The sequence below is a fragment of the Pholis gunnellus genome, assembly GCF_910591455.1.
Source record: "Pholis gunnellus genome assembly, chromosome: 15".
Classification (NCBI taxonomy): domain Eukaryota; kingdom Metazoa; phylum Chordata; class Actinopteri; order Perciformes; family Pholidae; genus Pholis; species Pholis gunnellus.
Genome location: NC_136542.1, coordinates 13,999,865 through 14,026,631, shown reverse-complemented (window position 1 = coordinate 14,026,631; position 26,767 = coordinate 13,999,865). Strand labels below are relative to the sequence as shown.

At 43.6% G+C, this 26,767-nt stretch overlaps 3 protein-coding genes across 6 annotated transcripts; all 3 read right to left on the bottom strand.

The window, feature by feature from the left end:
- Positions 1-3,974: 3,974 nt before the first annotated feature.
- siva1 (SIVA1, apoptosis-inducing factor) lies at positions 3,975-7,498 on the bottom strand. Its single transcript, XM_079174984.1, has 4 exons — positions 7,320-7,498; positions 6,784-6,966; positions 5,211-5,364; positions 3,975-4,217 (listed from the first exon to the last, which is right to left on the bottom strand). Exons 1-4 carry the CDS (start codon positions 7,438-7,440, stop codon positions 4,169-4,171), a joined length of 507 nt encoding a protein of 168 aa, XP_079031110.1. The 5' UTR covers positions 7,441-7,498; the 3' UTR covers positions 3,975-4,168.
- A 524-nt stretch (positions 7,499-8,022) lies between these two features.
- adss1 (adenylosuccinate synthase 1) lies at positions 8,023-12,186 on the bottom strand (the record flags this gene model as incomplete). Its single annotated transcript, XM_079174400.1, has 13 exons — positions 8,023-8,181; positions 8,430-8,579; positions 8,676-8,773; positions 8,915-9,039; positions 9,612-9,766; positions 9,867-9,993; positions 10,079-10,160; positions 10,248-10,355; positions 10,458-10,524; positions 10,652-10,702; positions 10,800-10,862; positions 10,950-11,052; positions 11,998-12,186. 13 exons carry the CDS (start codon positions 12,184-12,186, stop codon positions 8,129-8,131), a joined length of 1,371 nt encoding a protein of 456 aa, XP_079030526.1. The 3' UTR covers positions 8,023-8,128.
- A 295-nt stretch (positions 12,187-12,481) lies between these two features.
- LOC306707087 (inverted formin-2) lies at positions 12,482-25,347 on the bottom strand. Of its 4 annotated transcripts, XM_079174390.1 has the most exons (23): positions 25,157-25,347; positions 21,782-22,183; positions 21,174-21,289; positions 20,799-20,958; positions 19,937-19,970; positions 19,520-19,661; positions 19,173-19,305; positions 18,302-18,937; positions 17,755-17,900; positions 17,574-17,635; positions 17,385-17,487; positions 17,185-17,270; positions 16,975-17,075; positions 16,791-16,861; positions 16,595-16,702; positions 16,408-16,478; positions 16,172-16,292; positions 15,920-16,084; positions 15,528-15,630; positions 15,265-15,417; positions 14,174-14,992; positions 13,811-13,864; positions 12,482-13,048 (listed from the first exon to the last, which is right to left on the bottom strand). In XM_079174390.1, exons 2-22 carry the CDS (start codon positions 22,176-22,178, stop codon positions 13,812-13,814), a joined length of 3,780 nt encoding a protein of 1,259 aa, XP_079030516.1. In that variant the 5' UTR covers positions 22,179-22,183; positions 25,157-25,347; the 3' UTR covers positions 12,482-13,048; position 13,811. The 4 variants fall into 4 exon arrangements, 3 of the variants coding, with proteins under 3 accessions (XP_079030516.1, XP_079030517.1, XP_079030515.1); XR_013767412.1 differs by having other exon boundaries at positions 13,811-14,992; XM_079174391.1 differs by lacking the exon at positions 13,811-13,864.
- Positions 25,348-26,767: the final 1,420 nt, after the last annotated feature.

The window sequence follows — 26,767 nt, the reverse complement described above, 5'->3', positions numbered from 1 at the left end:
ACTGCAGTGTGTACAGAGACAACAGAAAGTGATAATACTGCTGGTCTTACAGGCCCTATCCCTCTGAAACCATAAACTCAGCCCAAGGACGGAGCAATTTCAAGATGGGCTCCCATTGTCCCTGACCTGTTGCCAATACTCTCCAAAAAAGATAAACCGCGGGTAACAAAGCCAGCTAACTTTGTAACTAAAACCTTATATCCTTATATCACACACACACACACACACACACACAGACACACACACACACACATCTATTTGTAAGTAAACAAACCAACCAAACATGTGTCAGCTTGAGAGCTTCATGCCAATTCACTGGACATTTACAATGGCGAGAACTTTTAATTATTTCCCCGCTGCACCATGAAAGAAATCCAGCTGCTCTGCTACGTGATCCCAATGGGGATGTGCTCGGGTTCCCACCGCCCTCCCCCCCCCCCCCCCCCCCAATCCCCGCTCACCCATTCTGGGAACGCCATACAGACAAGGGCCGCATCCAACTGCCCCTGCCCCCATCCATCCTACCTCCACCCCCACAGACCCCAAAACCGCGGCCCCAAAACGCGGCCTCATCCCACCACTCTATTGTGTGCGTGGGTAGTCGCTCAGCCAGGCTATTGTCTGGCCCAGCTCCCCAGCACGTACTTTATGCACAAACAGACGACACAGCGGCGCTAGCCAGGCAGCTCCGACATAAAGAAAACAATGTCCTCCCAAGATCATTCATAAACACCCTGAACAGCAGCAGCCAGCTCACAGTAAATAAGGGCCCACTGCAACGCTGTGGCCACCTCGCACTGTAAACATCCACAGCAGCAGGCCTCAGAGCGCTCGCTGGCACCAACATCTCACATCTGCCTAACGGGATCGAGGGCTTAAGACTGCCTGGTGTGTGTGCTTTTCTTATGGACCCAAACCTTCACATGGAAAGTAGGGGCCATGTGATAGGGCTTAGCTGCAGGGTGACGAGCTGGGATATGTGCTATGTAACTCGATGGTGTAATAAAACATTCCTCTCTTAGAGGCTCAAAGCCTGGCTGATTTGGCTGTGAGAGGTTTTGTTTGTGTGTGTGTGTGTGTGTTTAGAGGTACTTGAGAGAAGTTGAGAGGAAAGTTGTAAGTGTCCACCACCAAGGCCAGCGGTGGGAGCCCTTGACCTCTGAAGGGACGGACTGCCAGGGACAGCTGGTGTGGCCTGTTTTTATTTATTTATTTCTTAACAAAAGACAGGTGGTCACACTTGAAAAGGGCACACAAACACAGTCACACATGCGCTTGTGTACAGACAATGCGCGCACACACACACATACGTGGGCAGTTTTCTTTTTCTCTCTCTGTATGAACACACATGCATATGGTTAACATCCACTTAATTTTGGAGGAGCAATTCTTTTGACTTTCAGAATAATAATTTAATTCCCAGTTAATAATATCATAGTCTGGTGTAATAAGCGACCATTATTGCCAACTTTTAAGGCTTCATCCACATTTGAAGCAGCATTTGTGTTCTCAGCCACCACCTAAAGCTACAATCTGAGCTGTTTATATACCACACATCAATTGCTACAAGTGCATAAATACATATCAACTAGTGCTCTCACACTGGGTTTGCCTTTTTTGGAGTGGCTCGCCCCGACAGAGCCAAGACAGTGTGTCCTTGGTCCACTGTACAGCTGTCACTTACTCACACTCGTTGACGCATATTTATAGCAGCAGCATCACTGGGCTTGACGCTCGCCGCACTCAGACCACAGCTGGTCCCCACAAGAATGGGTGAAAGACAAAGCCACGTGCTCCCGCTGGCCGACTGCAGTTGGTCCTGTCTGGAGCGCCGGAGCGCCGTGGGTGATTATGTGGCCCCCTTCTCCTTGCAGACACCCAGTCCACACATGCACCAGGGAGGAGATGATGAGGATTCGTGCATGGGAGGGAGGGAGGGAGGGAAGGGGGCACACTGTGACCTTTTTTTTCTTCTTCTTCTTCTTTGAATGTCACGGATGGGGATGTGCTGAAAACCTTGACAGCTGCACTACACAAACACATCATTATGGAGTTAACAGAGAGCAGCGGGGAGAAGGGGGACTACCCCTCAGCATCCTTCTCTCTAACAAGATAGAAATGAATATAGTAAATGTTTTGGACAGGCAGACCAAACCACTGTAATATTCAGGTGACCACTGTAATATTTTGATACAACACAGTCGAGGCCTACAGTGTATCACCAATGTTATTAGTATTGAGGCAACAGCTGAGGGAATAGTGAATGAATCATGAGATTGTGTTCTTTGCAGACAACACCCCGCCGCCCCCCTCCACCGTCATGTATTACATCACTTCCTTTCTTCTAGGTTACTATAAGCATACTAAAGGGAGGTTTGATGCAATGATGCATCACAGGAAATTGGCTCAAACAGCTGGGTAATGAAGTTACCTTTAGTCCGGGCTTTGGATACTTTTGGGTCACTTTGACTCATTATTCCTAACTCAGCTGGTTAAGACAAACTCATCTTGCAGGTCAAGAAGGACCAGGGGGAGGCTCGCTCCGGCATTGGAGGAGAGACAAGAGGTGACTTTCTTTTCTCTTTTGTAATGGTAACAATAGGTGTGTCCACGGACAACACGTTAAAGAAATGTACTAGGTTTGTTAAGCGAAACAATACATTTACAGTGAGTTTAAAAGTGCTTGTCTTAGCTCTATATCAAAAAAAAATTATGATTAGGCTGCGCAGCTTCGTAGATAATTAGATATTTCAAACGGTACAATACATATAATATACTTTGTTGGAAAAGTTGTGGTTTACTTGCTGATTTGATTTTAAATAAAAAGTTAAACTCTTATATTTAAGAAGCAGTAAATTGCAAATATGTTGAGAATTGACTTTACTGAAACCCTTAATTTTGCCAATTGACAAAGAAAATAGATTTTTGAATTACTATTAATTGGCTCAAAACACTCCCTCTAGCTTCAGAGTTATGGACATGGTTGATATTCATGAGTCAAGGATTGTTTTTATCTTCAATAAAAGCACAACAAACATATATAAATGTCATTTATGTCCACCTCAGACTTCCTTAAAGCCTTATCAAGAAGTGTGCAGACAACTTGACGCCTTTCCTGCCAGCAGCTGTCTGTTCATTCAGCCGGAAATCAAGCGGTGCCCTCGAACACCAACTGCAGAGCTCCCCAAAGACCGGAGCCACAACTGGCCTGCTGAGCAGGGGATGTGACTCAACAAGCTCCGAGGCACACTTGCAATGAGCTCCAGGAAGTGCACTCATCCAAGCCAATATCCCAACACCAGCTCACGTGATTGATTTCTATAGAGGCGGTGTTCAGGACTTCTGCCACCAAGAACAATTACTCACAGTGTATAATGCCTGACCCTGAAACCAGTCATCATCAGTGACGAGCCTCAGCCAAGAGAAAGTGATGACTGCGCCGCAAGGTCGTGTCCAGGAGGGATAATTGCAGCCAAACAGTCTGCAGCAAAGCCCTGGTTCCGCTCAACCTCTGGGTCTTCTTGTTTCAATAAATATATTTGATAGCAGATCCTCAAGGTCAGTCCAGGGAGGCTGGATCGGAATTGTGTTTTCATTGCCAAGACAAAACTTCCATATTTCAGCTACAAGGCTGAAAATGTGCTTCTTTAGCATACGGAGACAAATGCGTTCCTCCAGCAGCGAGGACGCAGGGTCCGAGTAGGATGCTGAATGTGGCCCAGTCTGAAAGGAACTCGCCTCACAGCAGAGACCTTGAAGTGTGCTGCCACCTGCTGATGAGTCTACAACACATGAAGACAGTTGGCTAACCTTTTAGCTAATTGGATGATTTCTGTTCAGACAACGCAATTTCGATTCTTGCATTATTCAACAGCCTATTATTCATTTATTAAACTATTACTCTGCCCCTTTAATTAATAAAAATTCATACTGCGACTGTATTAAAGATGCACTGAATGGACGACAACATTCAACTGTATATGAAAGTGTTGAAGTTTATTTCAGTTACTTTAAGAATGCAATACATATATACACAAGAAAACATTTGGATTACATGTAAAAGAAAAAAAAAAAAAAAATCACAGGTATAAAATGCAGTCTTAGAAGAATCATGTGAGGCAACTATTATGTTGAAGCGTAAACTCCTGATCCCTCCGCCGGTCCTCCTCTACGTCGAGCAACTGCAGCACAGTACTTCATCGTATTGCCCGCTGTAACTGTGGAACACAAAAGAAAATATGACATTAAAATGGTTAATATTTTTTGTCTCATTCTACACACTCGTGTCTAGTTTCAGACTTTCATTAAAAAAGGCATAAGGTGGAAAGGAGGACCCGGATGTTGAACCACCAACTCTGAATGATGGCAGACCTGCTCTACCACCTTAGCTACGGCCGCAAAATACGATGTGAACCATTTCACCAATGGAAAACGTATGCCTACATTTTAAGCAATGATGCTGGATCCTGCTCAGCCAACATGAGTCACTGGTATATAAAACGTTCAACAGATTGCTCAAATAGCTCTTGTACCGAGGTCGCCCACCAAAAGTTCTAGGAGTTATTTTAAGCATCAAATCTGCAAACTCATTGTGTTGGCTTGTACGGTGGCTGTAAAAGTGCGTAGATTGTTTCTTCAGACTTAAAAGATGAATAAGCAGCGGTTTTCCTTCCTGCCTATGTTGCTTTTTGACATCTTAACATCCAGCGAATCCCCTTTCAGAGCTCTGCTCTTAACCGGCCAAAACGGATTAGAACACAACAAGGGTCAGGGTTGAGTTTTGGCCAGTCTACAAGTTATTAAAGTATCTAATTTTTGTCAAATACAATACATTCACAGGACTTTTTCAGTCCAGTGACATTGATGCACACAACCCTTCAGTACTGCAGTCTTGAGGAATGTCTTTCACAGAACAGATGAGAAACAGCTGCACCCCACGCCTCATATCAACATGTTTTTAATGTCGAAGTAATTAATTTTTTTTAAGTGACACCTAATTAACCTCGGCGTGAACGGTCTCTGCTTTTATAGGCTCTTTGAAGCTGGGACAAGAAAACAAACAAACACTGCAGCTGGATTCCAGCTAGGGATGCCCTGAAATGTCTTTAAGGCAAATATTTTCCTGCCTACGTAAGACAATGGTGACGTTGCATATTAATGAACCATAACACAGAAGCTGAGTGAAAAGGAAATCAGGTTTTGGGACTTACTCTATGATGGTGCAGATGGAGCAGCAGCGGCTGGAGCAGCAGGAGCACTGACGTGTGCAGGAGGGACAGGCTAGGCGGTCGCATTGGGAGCATGGCGTCCTGGAGCCCTGGCTTTTCTGACACACACAGCAGCACGTGAGAGCCACTGGTGAACCTAGACACGCAACAAACAAGAAAAAGTAACCAAATCTGTGACAAAACCCTGACATCTGCTGGTGAAAAGCATGAACTGACTTAACCATAACCTTCAAGGTCAGATAACTTGCTGATTTAAAAGAAGTTGACATCAACTAAAACGTATGTGCTTTGCAGCCCTCAGTACCCAACGATTATTATGCAACAGAAACTTGTAACCCAGTAAAATGAGAAAATGTGAACACATGACATTTAGCATGCATTTGAGTGGTCAATAACAGACAGCCTGTGAACCCATCTTTGAATAATACGCACATGTTTTGGTGCAATCTTTTATCCTGTTCATACTGGCCACAAAGAGATCCAAATCAAGTGCGTTTCTTCCAAAATTAGTTATTTCAGGATTAAATTCCCTCTTTGTGCTCCTCTAAACAGTGTTTCTGTGCCGAGTGGTGTTGTAGGGGTCGTAACAGTTGGACTTTTGTACTATCCTGTAAGATACCCATTTGATTTTTCTTATTCATGCAGCTGAAGCATCATATTAGCTTCAGCTGAACTTTGGAAATATTTTTTTATTCTGACCTGAGGAAGATCGAAGTAGGATTGAAACGTCATCATTTAACTTGGCGGGGAGAAAGAGTGGAGGCCTTTTCGGATAGCCTTGCTACGTGTACAACTACTCTCCCTCCATCTTTTGTACACAGAAAAACAACTGTGGGTTTTGTACCCTATTACATACATTTTAATTGCTTAAGGACGGGATCACCAACAACTTTTTCAATATCAGTATCGTATTAAGCTCAATCCCATGTGTTCATTATGCATTAGTAGACCTGTAGCACAAACTCAGTTGTAAGAATATTTGTCCTCTTTGGGATTTCCATTTTGTCAGCAGGTACAACCTTTACTTTACACGGTTGACCATTTCTATAGTTAAAGCTCATGAAGCCTGCTGAATGCACCCTCAGGTCTGGACTTTGTGAGATCTTGTTCAGAGAGGAGCAGGTTCAGGGAGAGCTTCAGGTGCTCCAAACGATGCACGATCATCGGTTTGCGTCAGCATGCTTTGGAGGACCAACCTAGTACTACTGAAGGTTTTATATCAGTGACGACCGTCTGCCCAGTCATAGACTGTGGAACAGGCCAAAGTCCGTCTACCCGATACAACTACATGTCATTGTGCAATCCTGTACACATGACAAGAACAAATCCTTGAAATAGATGGATGAATTGTTGGCTGACTACTGTCTGATTGTTGACACACACACACACACGCACGCACATGGCCAAAGGTGAGAAACATGATAAGATCCTGTTATTTGACACATCAGAATAGATCATCTTTCAGTGTTGTCATTGCTGGGTGTGACAGCATATGTTGCTCTAAATACACCTGGAGTGTAGCCATCCCTTCCCCTGCTCGTCAGTTTGGGCTCACCTTGTGCAGCGTTTGCTCTCGTCAGTCTCCCATCGTGTCCAATCAATGTCTGTCCTCTCAGCAGAGACTGGCTGCATGCAGGAGTCTCCGCTTCTCCAGTGGGTTCAGTGGACCTCTCCTCTCCGGTCCACAGTGTGCCCATCACAGCCTTGGCACCGCTGAAGAGCAAGTTCTTCGTCTTTGCTGTGAAACATGGGACCCACTCTTAGGTGAAATGACACGTGACCGCGCAAGAAGCTGATTTTCACGGTACATTAAAGCCAGTAGGACTGTGCTGTGGTAGTTCAGAGGCCAGCTGGGAGTAGCGGCCACTAAAACCATGATTATCTTATTTAGCAGCCGCTACAACGTTACTCACCGTAATGTGTTTACCGTCAACAGGCCCAACTAATGCGATCAGGAACATGAACACATGCACAAAAAGTGGCCACCGCGACTGTTTTATAGTTGTGTATACAGTTAGGTGATTCCTGCTACGCAAACAACAAACACAATGTGCGCAACGACGAAGCTAGCACGAGCTAACAGCCACTCACCGTATATTTCTTGCCTGTATTTGTTCCCAAACACGCCATAATTATTCAGCTCCTGTTGTCCGACGTGTATTTTGTATTGAGAGGAGAAGGTTTCCGGAAAAGGACAAGCTCGCTTCGGCATTTTCTCTGCAAATAACTCCCGACGTGCTAGTACTGACTTCGACACTTGTTTGTTGCGGGAAAACTGCAAACGGAGACGTCAACGAACCAATCGCACGCATCCTTTATGGTCACATGAAAGCTACGAGCCAATCCGATAACGATGAATCTGTCACGTGATGTTTGGTTGTCTATTAGTTTATCCACACGGTGCTGCCTTCATGTGCGGCCACGGATTTTGTATTTTATCTTTTAAATCCCAGAAACGAAAAGCTGGAGATCGGTGCAGTAAATGGGCACAGCGTGATTACAACCCAGGACAGAAAGTAATTAAAAGTCTGAAAGAATGCGTGCTACTCTTTTCCTCATATTGAAAGTAATTATGATCTTAAAGTAATGATCAACACTGTCCCAGCTGTGCATGGTTTGACTGGGCTATTGCATCAACTGATCACGTTTTCCATGAATCAATTAATTAACATTTGTGCTAGTTTAATTGGTGATACGACCCAAACGACTATAAATACATTCTAATAAATGTTATAGTAAAATAACAAGACTAGTTGATTGTAACTAAACAAACATAGACAACACTGCTCAAAGGTAACATGTATGTTTTGTTTATTAACCAATAAGGAGAAAATCAGTTTAGATGATGCAATGATGCCACATCCTCTGTGCTCCTGTCAAGGGGAGCTAAAGGTTTCCCTTTAGAACATCTGGATCATGCACTCCCTGGACTTTCCAACACCAACCCACTTGACTAAAAGAGAAAGAGAAACAGAGAGAACGATTAGAAAAGTTGACAAAACTGTAGAAATCATAACAAACCATATTGCTATTTTTGCCATGTGTAACAGTGCCACCTAAAGGATATCATGCAGTTTCTGCATTTCTTCTCTGTTTTGATTTGGAGGCCTTCATGGGAAGTTGCTCTACTTTCTATTTGTTTGTGTGCTCTGCAAAGTAAAACTTGAAATATGTAAGTTTGTTATTTTGTGTCAAACATACTGGGAACTCCAATGTGGTTCTCAATGAAGTGGATGTAGTTTTGTGCCTTGGCTGGGAGGTCGTTCCACTTCCTGGCTGCAGACGTGTCCGTCTTCCAACCGGGGAAGGTCTCGTACTCAACCTCCACTTTGTGCAAAACGTCCATGTTGGCTATTATTGAAAGCAATACATGATTACCAATCTTTAAATGAAAGCAGAATGGGTTTATGATAATTATTCTACATATGGTTTCTTCTGTTAAATTACCTGGGAAATGGGGAATTCTTTTTCCATTGACTTTGTAGGCGACTCCGACTTTAATTTCATCCACCACATCCAGAATGTCAAGTTTTGTCAAAGCAATGCTGTTGGACGGGAAACATGTCATGGGAGAGCTGTTTAATGCGTGCCGTTAGTCATTATTATAACATGATTTTAGGCTTCCTTCACTATTGAAATGATCACGAAACACCTGATGATTTGCTTAAACTGTTCCAGCCACTCACCCGGTGAAGCCATTAATCATGTGAGCGTATCTCACGATGACAAGATCCAACCAGCCGCAACGCCGCTTCCTTCCTGTGGTTACACCCACCTCATGACCCCTCGTCTGCAGCAGCTCTCCTACTGCCTACGGCATACAGGGGGCACAACAGCCCTATTTGTTACTTTATTATTCATGAACTTAAACTATGTTGGGCATTTCATAATTCTACAGAAACCTAAAAATGTGCAATCACTACACTAGTTAAACACAGCTGAGTACAATAAAACACCATATGGACTGGAGGGGGGGGGGATTAAGTTTAGTCTTTTTTTAAAGTATGTATTTTCAGCTCCCGTGACAGGTAACATAACCCAGCTCACACAGTAAATATATCCTGAACCCGGACTCTGGCCCTAAATTTATCCGTGTGAACATGTGACCTGCATAAGAAGTAAAGAGCGTTTGAACCCGTGTCTCACAAAACTTGACAGCTGCACTCAGCCAGAGAACTCCCCCATTCCCCCTCCACCAGCCCCGCTGCCTGTGTGTGAGCAACACGATCACATTCAAACTGTACATGTCAAGCTCAATATCAGTGAGTTACACAACATGTCATGTGTCTCTTCTTCGGACAAATACGAAGGCCGAGAAAGCAAGCACGTGTGACAACGTGCCAGTAATCTCACAGATTTCCTTCGGTAACATTAAGGTCTTACGTTGAGTTGTTCTGTGGGGAAGGCTCCGATTCCCACTCTGGTAGTGTAGGCCTTTGATACTCCAAAAACATCGCCGATATTCAGCGGAGGGATGCCAAGACCAGTGCACGCCCCGCCCACAGTGCAGTTTGATGATGTCACAAAAGGGTACGTGCCTTTAGAACAAAAAAAATGTATAGGTTTATGTCACTGACTCCCTCCCAGATAAACAAAAAGAAACACATAAGCATTTAGAAAAAACTAAAATCAAAATACCAAAGTCAATGTCAAGGAGAGCAGCATTGGCCCCTTCCACCAAAATTTTCTTTGGAGATCCATGAAGAGCTTCATACATGTAATAGACCCCGTCTCTCACCATCGGCCGCAATCTCTCAGAGTATTCCTGCACAAAACAAGGAAAACCAAAAACATGATTAGTTGATGTTGGGATTGACCATAATTCATGACTTTCGTAATAGTCGGTTTACCTTGAGTTTTTTCAATTGGTCCTCAACGTCAACTGTTAAGGCTGGGTACATGGACTGATGCTGGCGGACAAGGTTCTTGAACCTGAAAGGAAAGGAAATCGCGAATCATGCCGCAACTGTTCATCGCAGAATTAGTCTTGGGTGTTTGGCATATTAATAGGATCCCTACCTCATAGAGAAGTCCTTAAAGTCACCCAGGAGGTCACATACACGTAGGCCGGTGCGAGCTGCTTTGCTGGAGTATGCGGGTCCAATGCCTTTCTTGGTTGTTCCAATGCTGAAACACAAGGGAGGGATGTAAAACAACGTATGGAATCAAAGTCGATTTGTACTGACTATAGTGTAAAATGCTGGCAGGTCTGTGCTCTGCTATCCTTACTTCTTTCCTTCTTGTGCTTGCCTCTCAGTCTCCTGTAAACCATCGACTACCTGGTGGAAATCAAACACTGCGGAGAGACGGCAAACAAGGCCTCACACCCTTAAAAATGTATCGATTGATTGATGATTTATTCAGGCTGTACTTATTTGACTAAAGTAAACCACTCTAAGCAATATCATATCATGTATACATACCAAGGTGAGCTCTGTCTGAGACAATTAGTCTCTTCTCCCAGCCTTTCAGACCTGGTCAAAGAATCGAAAGGACATCTATGTGAGTATACACTAATCCTAATTTACACGAGTGCATTATGTGTAAAGGGCATTCTTTCTCTTAAAATACCTTTCTTTTCATTTTTATCGCCTTCTTCAAACAGGCCAGGTAGATGTATGACCACTCCATTGCCTACAAGAGCAGAGGAAGAGGAAGATGTAACTGCACTAATATTCTTAACCATGCTGTCTCAACAAAGCTGAATATTTAAGCCATTACCGATGAGGGAGATGCTTTTGGAGTTGATGATTCCACTGGGGAGAAGGTGGAAGTCATACTCCTTTCCGTCCACTACCACCGTGTGTCCTGCATTGTTGCCCCCCTGTAAATCCAAGCAGGGCCCATATTGTGATGTGATAGTTTACACTGTCTTGTTTTAATGATGATGTGATCAAATACGGTATGACGTTGACACACAAGACCACCAAAAAAACATCCAGCCACATGCACCCGTCTCATTATATTTTCGTGAGACGGTGATAAGCCCCCCTCTTTCCAATTCACTGAGCTTCTCCAGCACTTATTTTAACAGACTTGGCTGGTGCTGGTGGATCAACCACTCTGTCCGGCCTGGCTAAGTCCTGGCCTTCTCACATATCAAGCCTCCCTGAGAATGTGACCTCTCTCTAGCCCGGTGGGTGGGGCTCTCAAGCCTCCAGAACACAGGGTGCTAGTCCTGTCAGCGGAGAGAGTACAACACAGCAACTGTTGGCAGGTTTCACCGTGTGACCCCGTTGCTGGAGTGACCTCTGATATCTGACCAGAGGGTTATGTGTCTTGCATGAATGAATAGCAACTGACCTATATGGAGTTGTTTTTATTAATTCAATGCATCTGAAAATCAACATCTTTGTGATCAGCTGAATGAGTCAGGTTTAGAGGTGAATGCAATAATTAAGAGAACAGTCAGGCTAGCAAATTGTACTTGCCTGTTCCTAAAATGATCAGTAAAGACATTTAGAGTCTGTAAAATGATTTTAATTTTTTGTTTAACGGTCACAATTCTCCCATCCCATCACTTAAACCCATAAGTGCAGTTATGAAACCACAGTGCATTCTCAACACGGTTAAACTGTAATAGACAAAAAAGCTCTAATAAAAGTGTTTTCACTCTGAGCACCGGTTGCGTTTTAACAGGCTGCACAGTTTGTGCCAGATTTCGTAAAGAACTCGGGAGGGAAAAAAACGGCATTCAGCAATATTAGCAAGACATTCACAGCACGACCCTGTGAATGCTCGTCTGATATCACGAATCCAAAACATCTACCTGACATCTGCAGACAACGTCAGCGTCAGTCGCCAACAAATCGACGACTTTCCCTTTGCCCTCGTCTCCCCATTGCGCACCGAGCACCACCGCCACTTTGTTCCCAGTGTCGTTGCGCGATCGCTTCTGTCCGGTCGCGGCGGGTTGAGTCATGTTTTTGTGGTCTTTCGCAGACCAGGTGAGCGACATGATTGTGCGTTGCTAGAGCCTCCCGGTCTCAAGAAGACTAAGCAGTCTCCGAGAGTGGCATTGCCATATCTGTAACTTCATAGCCGATGATGTCAGAGCCAGACGCACAGAAGTGCGTAGCATGTGCTCGGGCAACTTGTCTCCAGGGCTGTTCGAGAAACGAGAAAATAGCCTTTACGCAGCACTCGAAGGGATGATTGATGTTAGATTCACCAAGTCAAAGCCCTTCATAACATATATTGTATGCAGCCTGCATAAGAGCTTTTCAAATGTATGTTTGCCACATTACCGCCATGAGTTGGTTGATTAAAAACAAACAGCTGAACACTAAATTCACTTTTATTAAAATATATTTAACATTAAAAGTTACAATCCGTTAAATGCTTTTCTTATATTTCCCTGTTAGAGATCATCTGGGTAATATATAAAGAAATAAACAGCAGTTTGGTTTTAATGAGTTAAATATCTTGCACCGACAGCACTGCATCTTCTTCCATTCTGTTGGTGCTGAAAAGGTAAATAGAGTACATAGCAAAAACACATTCACTGCTTATTACAACAGTTATACAAAACATATAAAGCTTATTCAACTTTTTTTTTTTTTTTTTGAATAGGTCTGAATCCAAACCAATATACACAAAAACTAACTAATTTACATAAAGTGACATGTTGACATCCATACAGCCTCAGATGTGTTTACTCTTCTTGGTCTTGAAAAACAAATCATTGCAAAAGGAAGACTTCTGCATCCTCTTGAAGGAGTCAATGCTCATATAAAATAAATGGTATTCCTTCTGGTTTACAACTCCTGTGTGAAATTAACATTTTCTTTTTCCTCTTGAGTTCCTTTTTCTGGAGTCACCTACGGAAACAAAGACTAAAATGAATAGGTGGTAAAAAAAACCCAAATTCAAATAAAGTATTTTAATACCATCTATAGTTTATATATTTACATGGGGATAAAACTATTTGCTCAATAACACTTCACATTGTGAAATCTATTCACGTTTCGGCTTGCAAGCATGATTAGATCGGCTTTAAAATGTAAGTTTTTTTTGTGGTGAAAACATTTTTAATGTATTTACATCACATACAGCATTTTTCATCAAAATCAGATTAAAGCAGTTTACAGGAAGCACACAAGACTGCGTTAGTACGTTTGAACAGTCCCAGTTGCAGACCTGGGGTAATGGACAAAAAAATATGGAAGGAAAGACACAAAAGTGGTGGCTTTCATGAAATAACTCAGTCCACGATGACGTCACAGTGACTCCACAAACTTGCAAGGCTGTTTGAGATCAGAAAACTGATGCGAGGTTACTTGACCACTGATTAATTGCTGTACATTTAGGGTTTTCCCCAGGTTTGATGGACATTAAAATCACCGCAAGACACATTTGCGTTTTGGTCAGTGGTGTTAATATTTCGGCCTGATAACAGAATTGGAAAAAGTTTTAAAGAGAGAGCGCGTGTTAAAAGCTGGACAACAGAGACAAATGAAATCCAGAATTTAACCAGTTAGACCAACAAATGACGTGTTAATTGAGACAAAGCGTCGACGGTGATTGAGTTCATTAGGATGATGTTCCTGCTTACAGTTTGCCATCCCATTGATTCGACCTACCTCACTGCAACACACAGCCTTTTTTATGTTTAGTGTGTCCGTTCCCACTGTTACCTTGTGTTTCAGAGAGTCAGAACGAGAACAGAGCATTCAAACAAACCGTCCATAGATTCAAATTCAGTCAATATTAAAATCAGCAAATCACAACGTGCACACTGCATCCATACTTTTAAATAAAATACATCCACACTCTTAATTAAAATGCATGTCGTCATGCAAAACACATGACTATACACTACAATAGCACATACATAAAATATAAAATGTTAAAAGCAGTAAAAAACAAAACTAAGGATTTCCATTTAAGACACATCAAGCGACTTGCATTCCAAACATCTTTATTTAAGTTAATAGATCGGTTACCTTGAGTACTCTTCTTTTTGTTTCGTTTGAAGATGCTCTTCTGTGTCTTTGGTTTGTGCTCAAGGGATGGAGGCACTGCTTCAGACACTGATGGCAGATCTGCCGATTCCAGTCCATCTGGGACATCGCACCCCTCGATGCCCTCACTGAGTGATGATTTAACAATAACGCATTTCCACTCGTCTCGAGCCTTTTCTTGTTCAACAGTCTCTGCTGAGCGGCTTATTTTATCACTAGTTTCACCTTTCCCATCTCCAATTAAAGTGCTTTCACTGCTCCGTGTCACATTGTCCATATAAGGTGAAGGACTTTCCTTTATCTGAACATTAACGCTAATGTCCGCTGGCTCCTCAGGCATCAGCTTCTCAGATACCATGCCGGAAGTGCCATCGAACACAGCTTCTAGGAGGTCGAACTCTGAGGGGAAAGATGGGCTGAGGACGCTCGTCTCAGTTGAATCCGATGAAAAGCCATTTGTGGGGAGGCACGGCTGATGTTCTGCTTTAACCTGAGGCTCAGGTTGTGTCGTTTCTGGTGAAGACACTACAGGCTTCTCTGGGTGTTGCCCCTCCTGCAGCGAAGCAGGTTTTTCGAGGGGTGCCTGCATCGTTGTGGCTGGTTCTCCTGGTAGTGCCTTGGGAGGTAGAGCTGGCCCGTCCTGCACCGCTCTCTGCGGTGCTGGAAGAGTATCTTCTGATGGGCTGATGAAGCCGTTCATTTTTCCTGTGCTGGACTGGTGACCCTCTGGCTGAGGTTTGGTGGGAGATGAAACGGCGGCTAATTCTCCGGCTTTTCCGTTTACAGGCTTCACACTTGATCCTGAGGGGGGAGAAGTAGGTAGTGTTGATGGTAAGACAATTATTATCTTTGAAATGGATTGATATTTTACAGCGAGCCAAGCTGCATTAAAAAGAAAATGCTCTCCATGCAAACACAGCTTGTCAAAGCAACTAAGCGATGGAGCTATTTTAAGGTGGCAGTGGTGTTTAGGCACAAATAAAATAGATAAAGCAGCAAAGCTGTGTTGCAGTTAAGTGGCTCAGGAGTGGAGCGAGGAACTGCGGATGGAAGCCACAGTTTCTTGTCCTTACCAGATGGGCAGGTATCCCTACGCTTTTCACTAGAAGGGAGGCTTTCCGAATCGCACCTTGGCCTGGTCTTTCTGAGGCTGAAACCTTTCCTGATATCCGCCAAGAGGTGGTCGATGATGCAGTCATCGTTCTGTGGCACAAAGCCTTTCTTGACTGGTAACGGAGAGGCATAAAGAAGGCTTTAAAACACACCACTCAAATGACATCTTGGTCAGGAATTTCTAGGGCACAGTAAACAAAAAGGAGGGCTTTTCACAACTTACTGATTTTTCCATTCTCTCCCTTCTGTCTCTTGGACTCTTCCTCTGCCAGCTGCCTCTTCCTCTTCTCAGCCTTGGCTGCCAGCTCTCTTCTGGTTTTGTTTTCCTGTTATCATAAAAGTAAAGATGTCACTGCCAAGTACAAAATGTACGTGGCAATTTGTTTTTGTATCATTTCGGAAGAGATATAGCAACATTTTCCCGTTTTTCCACAGTACATAATAACACCCATGTTCAATTGAGATATATATATCCCAAACGGCACAGCATGCACGTTGTTCTGAAGTTCTAGGTTTAAAACTACACAACATAAAGACAGTTATTATATGACTTTCCCTGTGATTGTGCATTTATAGTATTTTATACACTAATGTAAACAAATAATCCTCCCTGACCTTCAGTGCCTTGATGAAAAGTCCTCGGAAAGTCCTGATGGTTCCGAAGAGTTCTTCAAGAGACAGCTGATTGACATCTTCACATAAGTAAACAGCCAGCTCACTCTTCTTCTTCTCTACTGCAGCGAGCCTTTCACCTAAAGCCTGACATGCCACAATACTTTCCTGCAGCAGAGAAAATGGAGGGATTTGGATTATTGAGTTATCACACGTTGGCTCCATTTGCAGGCAAAGCAGAGACCATCGCGTTACCTCAAGAACTTTTTCATATTGCTCCTTCAGGTCTTCGACAGAGCCGGAGACCTTCTTGGCCGCCTCATTTAGTCGTTTTAGTAAGGCACTGGCTTCTGACTGAACAGAGTCCACGTTAACTCTGAGGACAAAGTGTAAAACAATTTCTTATAAGACTGTTACAAATCCACAGAGAAGCAATTAAAAAAAAAAAAATGAAGCACATGAGCAAAAGTAGATGTGAAAGGTTTCTATACCCTGCTGCTTTTTCACAGATCTCTATATCATCTGGCAGCGCCAACAGCTCTGGGTGGTTCGCATCTGCTTCCTTTGCAAAACAAGTCACGCAGTGGGTAGTTAAGTAATTAAACAGGTTCATAACTGAGAGGAAAAAAAAAAAAAAAGAAAAAAAAAGTTATGGCCGCTGTGAGCCACTTTGTGTACCTCCAGGATGTGATGAAGCAGCGTGATGCGGCTCTTGTTGGCCTTGGTCTCTGTGAGCTTGAGCAGAGAGCTGATCTTGAACCCCTCGGCGTTCCCTGTGTGACTTCCCTGGAAGTAGACCGGTGATTAAAAATGCAAGCGCCGTCTAAATGTCAGCTTAAAAGTAAAATATACATGCGACAGAAGAGGTTCTTACATAGTTGAGAAAATTCCCAACGTCAAGGATGAGCCTGCAGAAAATGGGCATGAGCGTGCTCGCCCTGAGAGCTGAGAGATTTGTTACATGGCGTTAATTTCATTATAATATATATATATATATCTTGAGAAAGAATGACAACTGCGTGCATACGAATATAGCTGAACGCCTAGGGTTTCCTTACACTGGCAGGCCTCCTCCACCAGCTTGACTTTAGGTTTCAGCATATCCAACACTGATGACGTCTCCTCACACAGCAACATGCAGTCAATCCTCAACTGATAACTGGAGAAACGAGCCAGAAAGCAAAGATAAATAAGATGGCCAGTTTGAGCGTATAGAATACGCAGCAAACACATGAACAGTGAAAAATAGAATTGGCGTAATAAATTACCATGGCACAGTGAGAAGGGAGGTGTAGAAGCGGTCAACATTTGCCAACTTTTCTTTCTCTCCTTGGAAGGACTTCAAATTTTCAATCTACGAGAAAGCACCAGACAGTGACTCAGACATTTGCCATTTCAAAGTGTGCCCTTGATAGGAGATACTTGGGCAAATAAAACTAGGTAAGGATGGAGAATAGTTAGTACAAACCTCGTGTTTCTCTGGTAGGAGCTTAATGAGCTGCTTTAGCACCTCTACATCCAACCTAGTACGGTCCCCATTCTGAATCATGGCTACAAAGTCCTCATTTTTGCTGGAAAGAGAAAAATGAAAAAAAAAACTTGACTGGAAAAAACATTAAAAAATAAAAATAAATCTAAATAATGTACGAATTCTTACCATTTGAACTGCTTTAGGAATATGTTCAAATTCAAGTTTTTCTTTGGATCGATGAATGTTATCTACAGAATAAAAAGAGACGTTAAGAGAGGCATATTGATTACTCAGCTTTGATAATCAGGTGCGTTTGTTCCGAGTACTACAGCGCTGAGGAACAGTGTCGAGTGTTGACCAAGCACACCTCTTTAGGTTCCTTCTTGACAGGAGCAGCTGCCCCCTTGTCTTTGTGCTCGGTCACCGGGAAACAGAACAGCTGCTCGATGCTGCCGTAGTCCGGCTCCCGAGGAGGAGGCTCTGTCTGAACCGCGGACCACATGGAGTGACCATCTGTGTGAGCGCAGGAAGAGAGGAACCCGTCATGAGCTCATGTGGCTCCATTTGTATCAACATCCTGCCATGGCTAAAATTCGTTTTTACAGTTTTTTTAAAACTCCGTTTACCCACCCAAATTTGGAAGAATGGTTCTGGTCATTAATGTTCCATCCCCAGCAACTATACTCTACACAGAGGCCTTCTGCCAATGTCTTCACTCACATTTCCCATAATAATGTTCTATTTCAGAAATGGCCTGAAGGGGTGAATGATATCTTGACGGATAGAGGCAAAAAAGTAATTTAGCATATTCATGATTCTCTTCAAATTAGATTCAGCCAGGGTTTACTGCCGTTATACATAAATGACAGACTGCAGTTGTGAAGTTGCAGTTAAAGAATGATTAACCCACTCACCAGTAACAGTGCGGAGTTTCTGCCAGTTGAGCTTTTTCATCCTCAGGGTGGGGGTGGGGCATCGGCTTGCCTTTTTGGGTGCAGCGTACCCGAGAGCCTGGCTACTCTGAGCCGACAGCATGCCGGGGGGAGGAGGTGGTGGAGCTGGCATGCCAGGTAAGGGAGGTGGTGGCGGTGGTCCACCACCCATCCCCGATAGGGGCGGCGGAGGTGGTGGGGGTGGCATGCCTGGACCGCCGAATAGTGGTGGTGGTGGCGGTGGTGGTGGCATTCCGGGCAAGGGGGGAGGTGGTGGTGGTCCACCAAACCCTCCAGGTAGCGGAGGTGGTGGGGGCGGAGGTGGAGGTGGGCACTGGTTAGAAGGTTGGAGCAGGAGCCCCATCATGCCAGGGGGTAGAGGAGGAGGAGGAGGAGGAGGAGGAGGAGGTGGTGGTGGTGGTGGGGGGAAGGCACACAGTGGCTTCTGAGAGGATGCGATGCTTTTGTCCGACTTCTCGTCATCCTGATGATGCAGATCGGTCTGCGCGGCCCTATCCAGTCTCACACGCTGCCCGTCCACTTCATGATGACCTTCACAGCTCTTGCCTTTGGAGGACATCAGCCGCTGCATGATATTCTCACAGGACTCCATCTGAGCTGAAGCACAAATCCAAACAAACACACATCAACCCCATTTGACACTCCTCTCACTAAAACAAAAGCTTCCAGCCATCCTGTCAACAGCTGCCTCCATTTCATTGCGACGAATGTTTTTTTCCTGGATAATCACACCCCTTCACACATGAATCACAGAGGAGGCCTTTAGCTACCCATTAGCTTCTCCGGAGACTTGACCTAAAGTGAATGTAATGCTGCCTCAGTGCTGACTCACAGTCCTGGGCCAGCAGTATGGCTCTGTTAGTGATGGCCTCCAGAGCCAGCCAGATATCAGAGCGGCCCGGCTCCAGCACCAACAACGTCTGCAGGATGGACAGCAGCTGGAGGGAGGCTGGAGAGCTGCTCACCTGCACACAAATATGCACAAATGAAGTGAGTTTGTCACGTTTGCATACCCAAGTCTAATAATGTGTGCCAGCACCACAACAACATAAAACTGTTCTACTCAGAGAGACCACAAGAGGGGTTTTCTTTACTGTAACAAAACATTCTGTCTCCTATTCATTGGACTATCTTAGTTCTTTCAGGTTGATGATGAAGCCAAACAGTCAGCTCTCACACCTTGTTAAAGAGTGTCGTGAAAACCTCCAGGTGATCACTCATGTCAATGCCCCCATAGACCCGCAGCAGCTCCTCCTCATCTTCAGCCATTGCCTCTTCAAAAGCTTCACATTGAATAATCAAGTCTTCATCCTCCTGGTCCCTGCACACGACACTCATACAGATCAGTGGTGAGGGACACTTCATCACATTTAAAAAGGACATTTTGAATTTTGAATAAGCAATGACAAGGGCCTCAAATTACTGCCTATTTAAGCATACAAACTGCAACATCGCATCCCAAAAGCACAATTTTACACTCAATGATTATGGACTTTAAAATTACCTCTAAATTTGAACTTATTTTGTTGCATAAAATCTGCTTTGGAGACTTGGAGACTGACAAAATCAAGTAAGAACAACAGAAAGAAAGCTCACCTTAACTTTGGCAGAATATCAAGTAACTGGAGTCCTGCAAGACAACGATAAAAAACATCCATGAGTATCACAACACTCAATCATCAGAATTTTAAGAAAGTTTATCTCCAGAAAGTGTCACTGACCTATTCACAGTGGCATATGTTAGCTTTGGGGAAATTGGCAGGAAGTCACAGGTGAGCAATCACACAAGAGGAGTGGCCATACAAATGGCTGATTGGTTAAAGGTGGTGGGTGGCATTTGAATGTTTTTTTTATATAGCTGCTGCATCTATGACATATTTGTCAAACTATCTTGACCGTGGTGATCTTCAGGCAGATGTAGCTCAGTGCTTAACGCCTCTTTGAAAAAAGCTCCTGGTTTCAGTCCAAGGTTAACCCTGTTTTTGTCCAGTATATGCTGGGACAGACTCCACATAAAAAAAGAAGAATCCACTACAGAAAAATGGATGGAGGGCTGGATGGATAGGGCGTTTCACTCACAATATATCATTAAAAATCACATTAGGTCAGTGTGATTTAATCAGTGTAAGAGTGATGACATGTTCTCTAGACTGAAATCGTTGATAGTCAATGTTATTGGTGTAAAATGCATGAATACACAATGCTTTATACACCTGAGGTTTGCTTGGTTCTCGGGCGTTTTGTGAGTGAGAATGAGGCCATTAAGCCTATTCTTAGACAGCGCCAGTGACAGACATATTTGTAACAGAGCTCCTGCTGATGGCCCGCTTTCCCATCTGCATTCACATTCAGCCCAGAGAGGAGACACTGTTGTAGTTCACCACCATGTGACCTTCCTCATGATGGGACTCCTAGACTCCCAATTCATTGTTAAGTAGCAGCTGAATGGAGAACCTACCGATAAACTGCTTTCTCATCTTATCTCTCTGCCTGAGGTCATCTCTCCCGAAGATGAGGGCGTTGACGACACTGAGGAGTGTCACCATGTAAGGGACGTTGTCTGTGGCCTGCAGCTCATTCATGATCACACTGAAGCGGTACTGCTGCGTCTTCACTCCCTGAAGGGGAAATCACAGTCAGTGTAAGTCATCAACATCATTGAGGAACAGTGTGAATCCACGGGATTATAAAGCTTGTGCATGCAATACACCACTAGAGGGCATCGTTAAGATACTTCATTAATTAACTTCATCATTTAGAGCGCAGTATCAATCCCACAACAGCTTGAATTTTTCGAAAAAATAAAGAAAGTACAACTTCTACATCTTCTTGCCTTGTAGTGGTCCAGGGCATCCAGTGCCAGCCGATGTCCGTCTTCAGAGAACACGCTGAGGGCAGCGAGTAGCTCAAACACCTGCTTCTTCACCATGGTGTTGGAAGTGTCCAAAGCTGCGGAGCATCGTGATCACACACATCAGTACAGGTCGGGCTCTCATAGTTTCCATCAGTTTCTCTTAAAGCAAAACCCCCTCTATCTCTGCTTATCCCCTCTTGAGTGTGGACTCAAGAAAAATGCTGTATTTAACAACTCCTCTTGAACTTTGCCCCCTGATGATGTTGTGTCGTACTGCAGATAAACATGTGTTTGTGTGTGTGTGTCTGTGTGTGTGTGTCTGGAGGTGGGAAAATCCAATATTGATAACTCACTGTGATACTACATTTTTAGGAATGTCCTGAAGCAACCCTTACTGAATAATTTGTGTGCACAACACTGAGTACAAGGCCGGAAAATTCAGCTCAGCACAGTGAGTCACATAGAGTTATGACCCATTTAATTCAAACTTTTACATAATATATAAAAAAAAAACTACTTTGACACTAAATGGAACGATGAGTGCAGTAGATGTGATGATTTTTCCCAAAATAAAGGGTATGGTCAACCTTGGGAGAGCTTCCGAATGTATCCCTCGTTCTCTATAATGAAGTGGATCCCTGCAGAGGAGTTCATGACCGCCTTGACGCAGCTGACACACGTGAGCTGCAGAAGGGCGTCGGCAATGCGAGAGCATCCCCGCCCCGAAAGTCGGTCCAGGGCCTCCAGGAGGAGATCCAGCCCACTCAGCTCCAGGAACTGGACCATCCATGTCTGGTCGCTGCCCTCCAGGCGACGCTTCAGCCCCGAGTAGTTGACCACGGTGGGAATTTGCAGCAGTCTGATGCACAGCTCTGGGTCAGCACTCTCCAGGTTGGCCTCCAGCTGGGTATCTGAGTCCTGCGAGGAGCCGAGGCGACCCCTGACAGCCGCCCACTTCTTTTTCCCATCTGACTTCCCCGACATGTTGGCTGTGGAGGACAGAAGGGAAAACGATCTCAGATTTTTTTCAATGTGTGCAGATGACAAGAGACAATTTTCAGCTATAATTTTTCGGAAACAAATTCAGCCTGTTTTGGACTGTGGATGCCGTCTGTTTGCAACGATATCGGAAGATTTTGTCCAGTATACAGTGTTGTCATTGCTATCCAGACAGGCAGAAGCAGGCCAAAATAAGGCCTTCTCAGAAAGGAAAGCAGAATAGGAAACGACAACGCCGCATTTTTGTGGGCGATTAAAAGATATGTCAGCAGTCCAGTCACCACCAGCTCTGCCAAACATTCCTATCTAATCCTGCTTAAAAAAGGAAAGAGACTAGTTGTCAGCTTGTCAAAACTCTCTGGAAAGCCCGGCTCAACGACAGCGTGTTTCGTAATTCACCATGTACATGAATGTGTTTTCAAGCTCATTGCTGGGATATAAACATTGGAAAACAGGAACACTTGTGACAAGCTAAAACATAGAGACAACTGTCTAGGACTAACATTTTACAAACATTATACCAACATATCTGTGACATGAATGCACACATTGAGCCCTTGTTCTGGTATAACCTCAGAGCACAGTCTCCTCTTTTACGAGCCTGCCACACCCACGAGCTTCTCCAAACTATCCACTGCAATGCATGTTACAAGTACAGACACGTTCCCACAATTTAATCAAATTAACGAGAGTAAGAGCTCGGGCCAAAAATGGGAAAAGAAATTTCTCCAGAAGTCTAAAAATACTTTCTCTCAGTGTGCTGGAGTTGTTATATGAGGTGGTCCAGAATAAAAGAACAAGCGTGAGTGGTCCTTCTGTCTCATGTTGTTGATTTCACACAAACATAAGATGTACAGACGAGGCATTGAGTGATGAGCATGTACAAACACAATGCTCTGTAAAAAGGTCATTCATAGAGCCAATCTGGAAGGAATTATAGCTTTTACAAGTCTTCTATTTGACCATCTAGACAATATGAGGCCCTATACTCTGGAATCCTGCTTTTTGTGACGCTTCATTTGAATTCTACGTGTTTTAGGAGATTAGTAAACTTAACACAGCGAAAGATAAATGGGGGATTTCTCTCTTTTCAAAAGGTAATTCGCAGAAGACATATTGGATTTCTATTCACTCTGCATAATCAAGGTAAAATGAGTCTTTCTCTTTTCTCACATACTCTGACTGCAGCGTTTTAGTCCTGCTGCCAGTGTGAGAGTGTTACCGTGGCAGCAAGCAGACAGACAATGGTGTTTTACAACAACAGGCTGCTTTCTCAATACTCTTCAAAGGGCTCAGTGTTCAGTGGACACAAAATGGATGGATGGCTCCCTGGCCCCTTTCAGGCTAATGGAAGTTATAGCCAGAACACCACTTAAACACTTTCTGATTCTCGAGTACATTTGGCGTTCATGTTCAGTGTGAGGAACAAAAGCTGACGATGAGAGGAACACTTGTGAAATGGACTCACGTCCTGCAAAGCGGTAGTTACAACGAAGACAGTTCGAGGGAAATGGTGTGTGCAGAAACAGGACTCAGGCAGCACGGCTCGGGAACGTTTCATAAGGAAGGAAATGACTTTCCCTGGACAGGAAACTTGGCTCGAGATAAGCACGAGGGTGTGACAGATTATGTTCTTCTTTGGAACGAAACGTCGGTTTGGTTGTTGTGGACGATGACTCAAGTACATTTTCATGTGCAAACATGGCAAGCAGTGTCACAGATCAACTGTGATGGGAAAAACCTTTTGCACCATTTTTTTCTGCACTCCTCAAATACCAAGGAAATTTGATTCGCCGACCTTGCCTGCCAGGTCTCCCACATGCACCACTAATAGCAGGCTGATTCACTGCTCACTGGACAAACCTACTCATCTGTCCTCTGCTTACACCGCCTACACACAGCAGCCCACTGCTACTGTACAGCATCAACACTTCAGGAAACGCAGGAACATCTCCATCTCCAGATTTTTTTTCCTATTAGACATATGCAAAGCTTGTTTGCATGATTACTTTTTTTTCCTATAAATGGTGCAAGTGAGTCATAATACATGAGAAATAACAATAAAAGCTTCAGGAGGAATAAACATCATGGGCCAGTTGAAACATGTATCTCTCGCTGCATTTGGTTTGGAAATAAACAATGGGGATACATAATGTCATATTTTACCTTTTGAGCACTGACATAATAGTGGATTTCATGGTACAGCTAACACACATTATGTTGCTTGGAGATTGCATAATCGTAGATAATTATTCAAGCTTCATCAATGCTGTAAATTCTATTACAGAATTCCCAGAGTGATTATAACAACATAGAACATCTGGTAGTCATTCAACTGATGTCCTAACCTTCTCTTCTACTCTCTGCTATTTAAGGGAGTGACCGAAATGCCTGCTAAGTCCACAAGCACATTGTGGAGTTTAAATGTTTTAGTTGTAGTTTCCTGTATTCCCAGACTCTCTGCAGAATTCCTTCAGCAATTGCCAGACTGATTTAAACATCTGCACATTGACAAACGCATTGACAGAGACAGTCCATATGGTCCAGCACACAGCCTCAAAACTGGAATCCTCAGTTCAAGTGGATTTTGACAACACAGTTTTTTCCTCGCCGCCGTCTTCCTCCTCCTCCTGTCCGGGGAAAGGAGGTAAATAGGAGACAGACGATTGCCACCTCCAGCATGGATCGAACATATTTTCATAGCAGAATGCAATTGCCAGTTTGCCAATCTGTAATATTGGTCCTTTATGATAACAAAACGGACCTTAGTAGCAACATTAACGGTGCAACATCATTACTTTGCGCTGCGATTTATATCCCCACATACCAAGAAGGGGCATAACGGGACTAGTAACTGACACCGGAAAACAAACCCTAACCGTTATGATTACTGTCAGCACTGCACATGTCCCATCCTTAGTGCATCGTTATAGATCACCTATAATCTGACTATGACACCTTACCTGCTTTTATTCCATCAATATGAAGACACTTGATGAACCGCGTCCTCTGATGTGCTTTCAAATCAGGGAGCGCTTTGCAGTCATCCGGTCATTTTAATCGAACCAAAAAATAAGCATGGAGCCCTGGAAATGTCGGCGCTGTGGGGCAAAGTGAAACCCTGTGTGGAGTGCGGATGGCACCGTTTTCAAAACGTTACGGTCTCTGAGCTTTCATTTACTTGTGAGAGGCGGACATCATCAAAACAACTAAACTTACTACATTACTCCGCTTTGACATCCGGTCGAAACCATCAGAGTAAAACATGTATGTAACGTTAGAGTGGCTGCGGTACGGATTAAAAGCTTAAAAGCTTTACGCAGTTCTGGGCTCAAGATAGGATTTAGCCCTTTAAATGTATAACGTTACTCGAAGAGACTGTGGTTACAAAAAAACCGTTAACGTTAGTATGGCTACTTAAGCAGTAAACTAATCACAGAAAATCTTAATGAAATACAAACAAAGAACAAGTTATTATAAATGGAGTAACGTTACCTGTAGAAAGGGCTCCAACCAAGGTATTTCGATATAAAGCTAATATACCAGTTCACGTTAACTTGGTCCCAACTTACAAAACTGAAACAATGTCAGTTGAACTGCAACTGCTATGTAAGTGATGGGTTAACGTTACTAACGGTTAGAGCATTCAACTGAAAATAACGGCTGGAGGAATTACCTAAATCAAAGCATTTTTTTTTCAAATGTCTTTCTTTTTGTTGCATATTCACACTCAAAGAGGTTTCCATGTACAGCGTTTTATTTTGGAGGCAGAATTGCCTAATTTCCGGACTTGGTGGGTCTGCCGTTCTCTGGCTTGAAGCTGATTGCGATGCGGAATGCAGCCAGTGGTTGCGGGCCCTCCTCCCATACTCCCCATCCCATCAACTGGATTTGACCTCAGGCGAACAGTTAACCCGAGTTAATCCAAGCCAGTCAACGAATGTTGACAGTACAAGATGCCTGTTGCAGTAACGAAGCAGCATCATTCTGAATTAATACCGTTTTGTTTATTGCAGAGACAATGTCCGACCCTCGGGGTGTTTGAGTCTGACTGCCCTGAAGAGCCTTATCACAACATGCTCCAACATTCTTTACTTTTTAACTTAATCCAAAATTATCCTTTGAATTATTTAAATCAGAATTCAGGATCCAGACGTAATCTGGAGACACCCAGGTGGAGGCCACATCTTTCCTCTATGATTTTGTTTACATGGCTCCAGGGGTTTAGAAATGTAAAAATCTCCCACAAAGTTTTGATCCACTACTTGATAGAAATAGGATATGAGAGGACATGAGCTATAGCTTGTAGCATATTCAGCACCAACAGTGCATGGAGATAATTCAGTAATTCCTTAATCATCTCGGAGTTGGGAGTCAAAATGTGCTTTAATGAACAAAATGTTCCTGTGACTAAAAACATTGGAATAACAAGAAGTTCATCAAATCAATAACTGCCTTGAATGTGTTTGCATGTATCCTTAAGGACAGTAAAGTTGGGATGAACAGGAATAGTGTTATAGTCTTTTTATTATTATTATTTGGTGTTTTGAGTGTCTCTTGTCACTGTTTGTATG

Coding starts and splice junctions, on each gene's coding strand:
- siva1 (XM_079174984.1), bottom strand. CDS start 7,440: ATGCCGAAGCGAGCTTGTCCTTTTCCGGAAACCTTCTCCTCTCAATAC. Junction 6,967..7,319: donor ATACAGGCAAGAAATATACG/GTGAGTGGCTGT, acceptor CATGTTTCACAG/CAAAGACGAAGAACTTGCTC. Junction 5,365..6,783: donor GAGAGCAAACGCTGCACAAG/GTGAGCCCAAAC, acceptor TTGCGTGTCTAG/GTTCACCAGTGGCTCTCACG.
- LOC306707087 (XM_079174389.1), bottom strand. CDS start 22,178: ATGTCGGGGAAGTCAGATGGGAAAAAGAAGTGGGCGGCTGTCAGGGGT. Junction 16,703..16,790: donor TTGGGAATTTTCTCAACTAT/GTAAGAACCTCT, acceptor GTCTACTTCCAG/GGAAGTCACACAGGGAACGC. Junction 15,418..15,527: donor GGGAGAGAATGGAAAAATCA/GTAAGTTGTGAA, acceptor CTCCGTTACCAG/TCAAGAAAGGCTTTGTGCCA.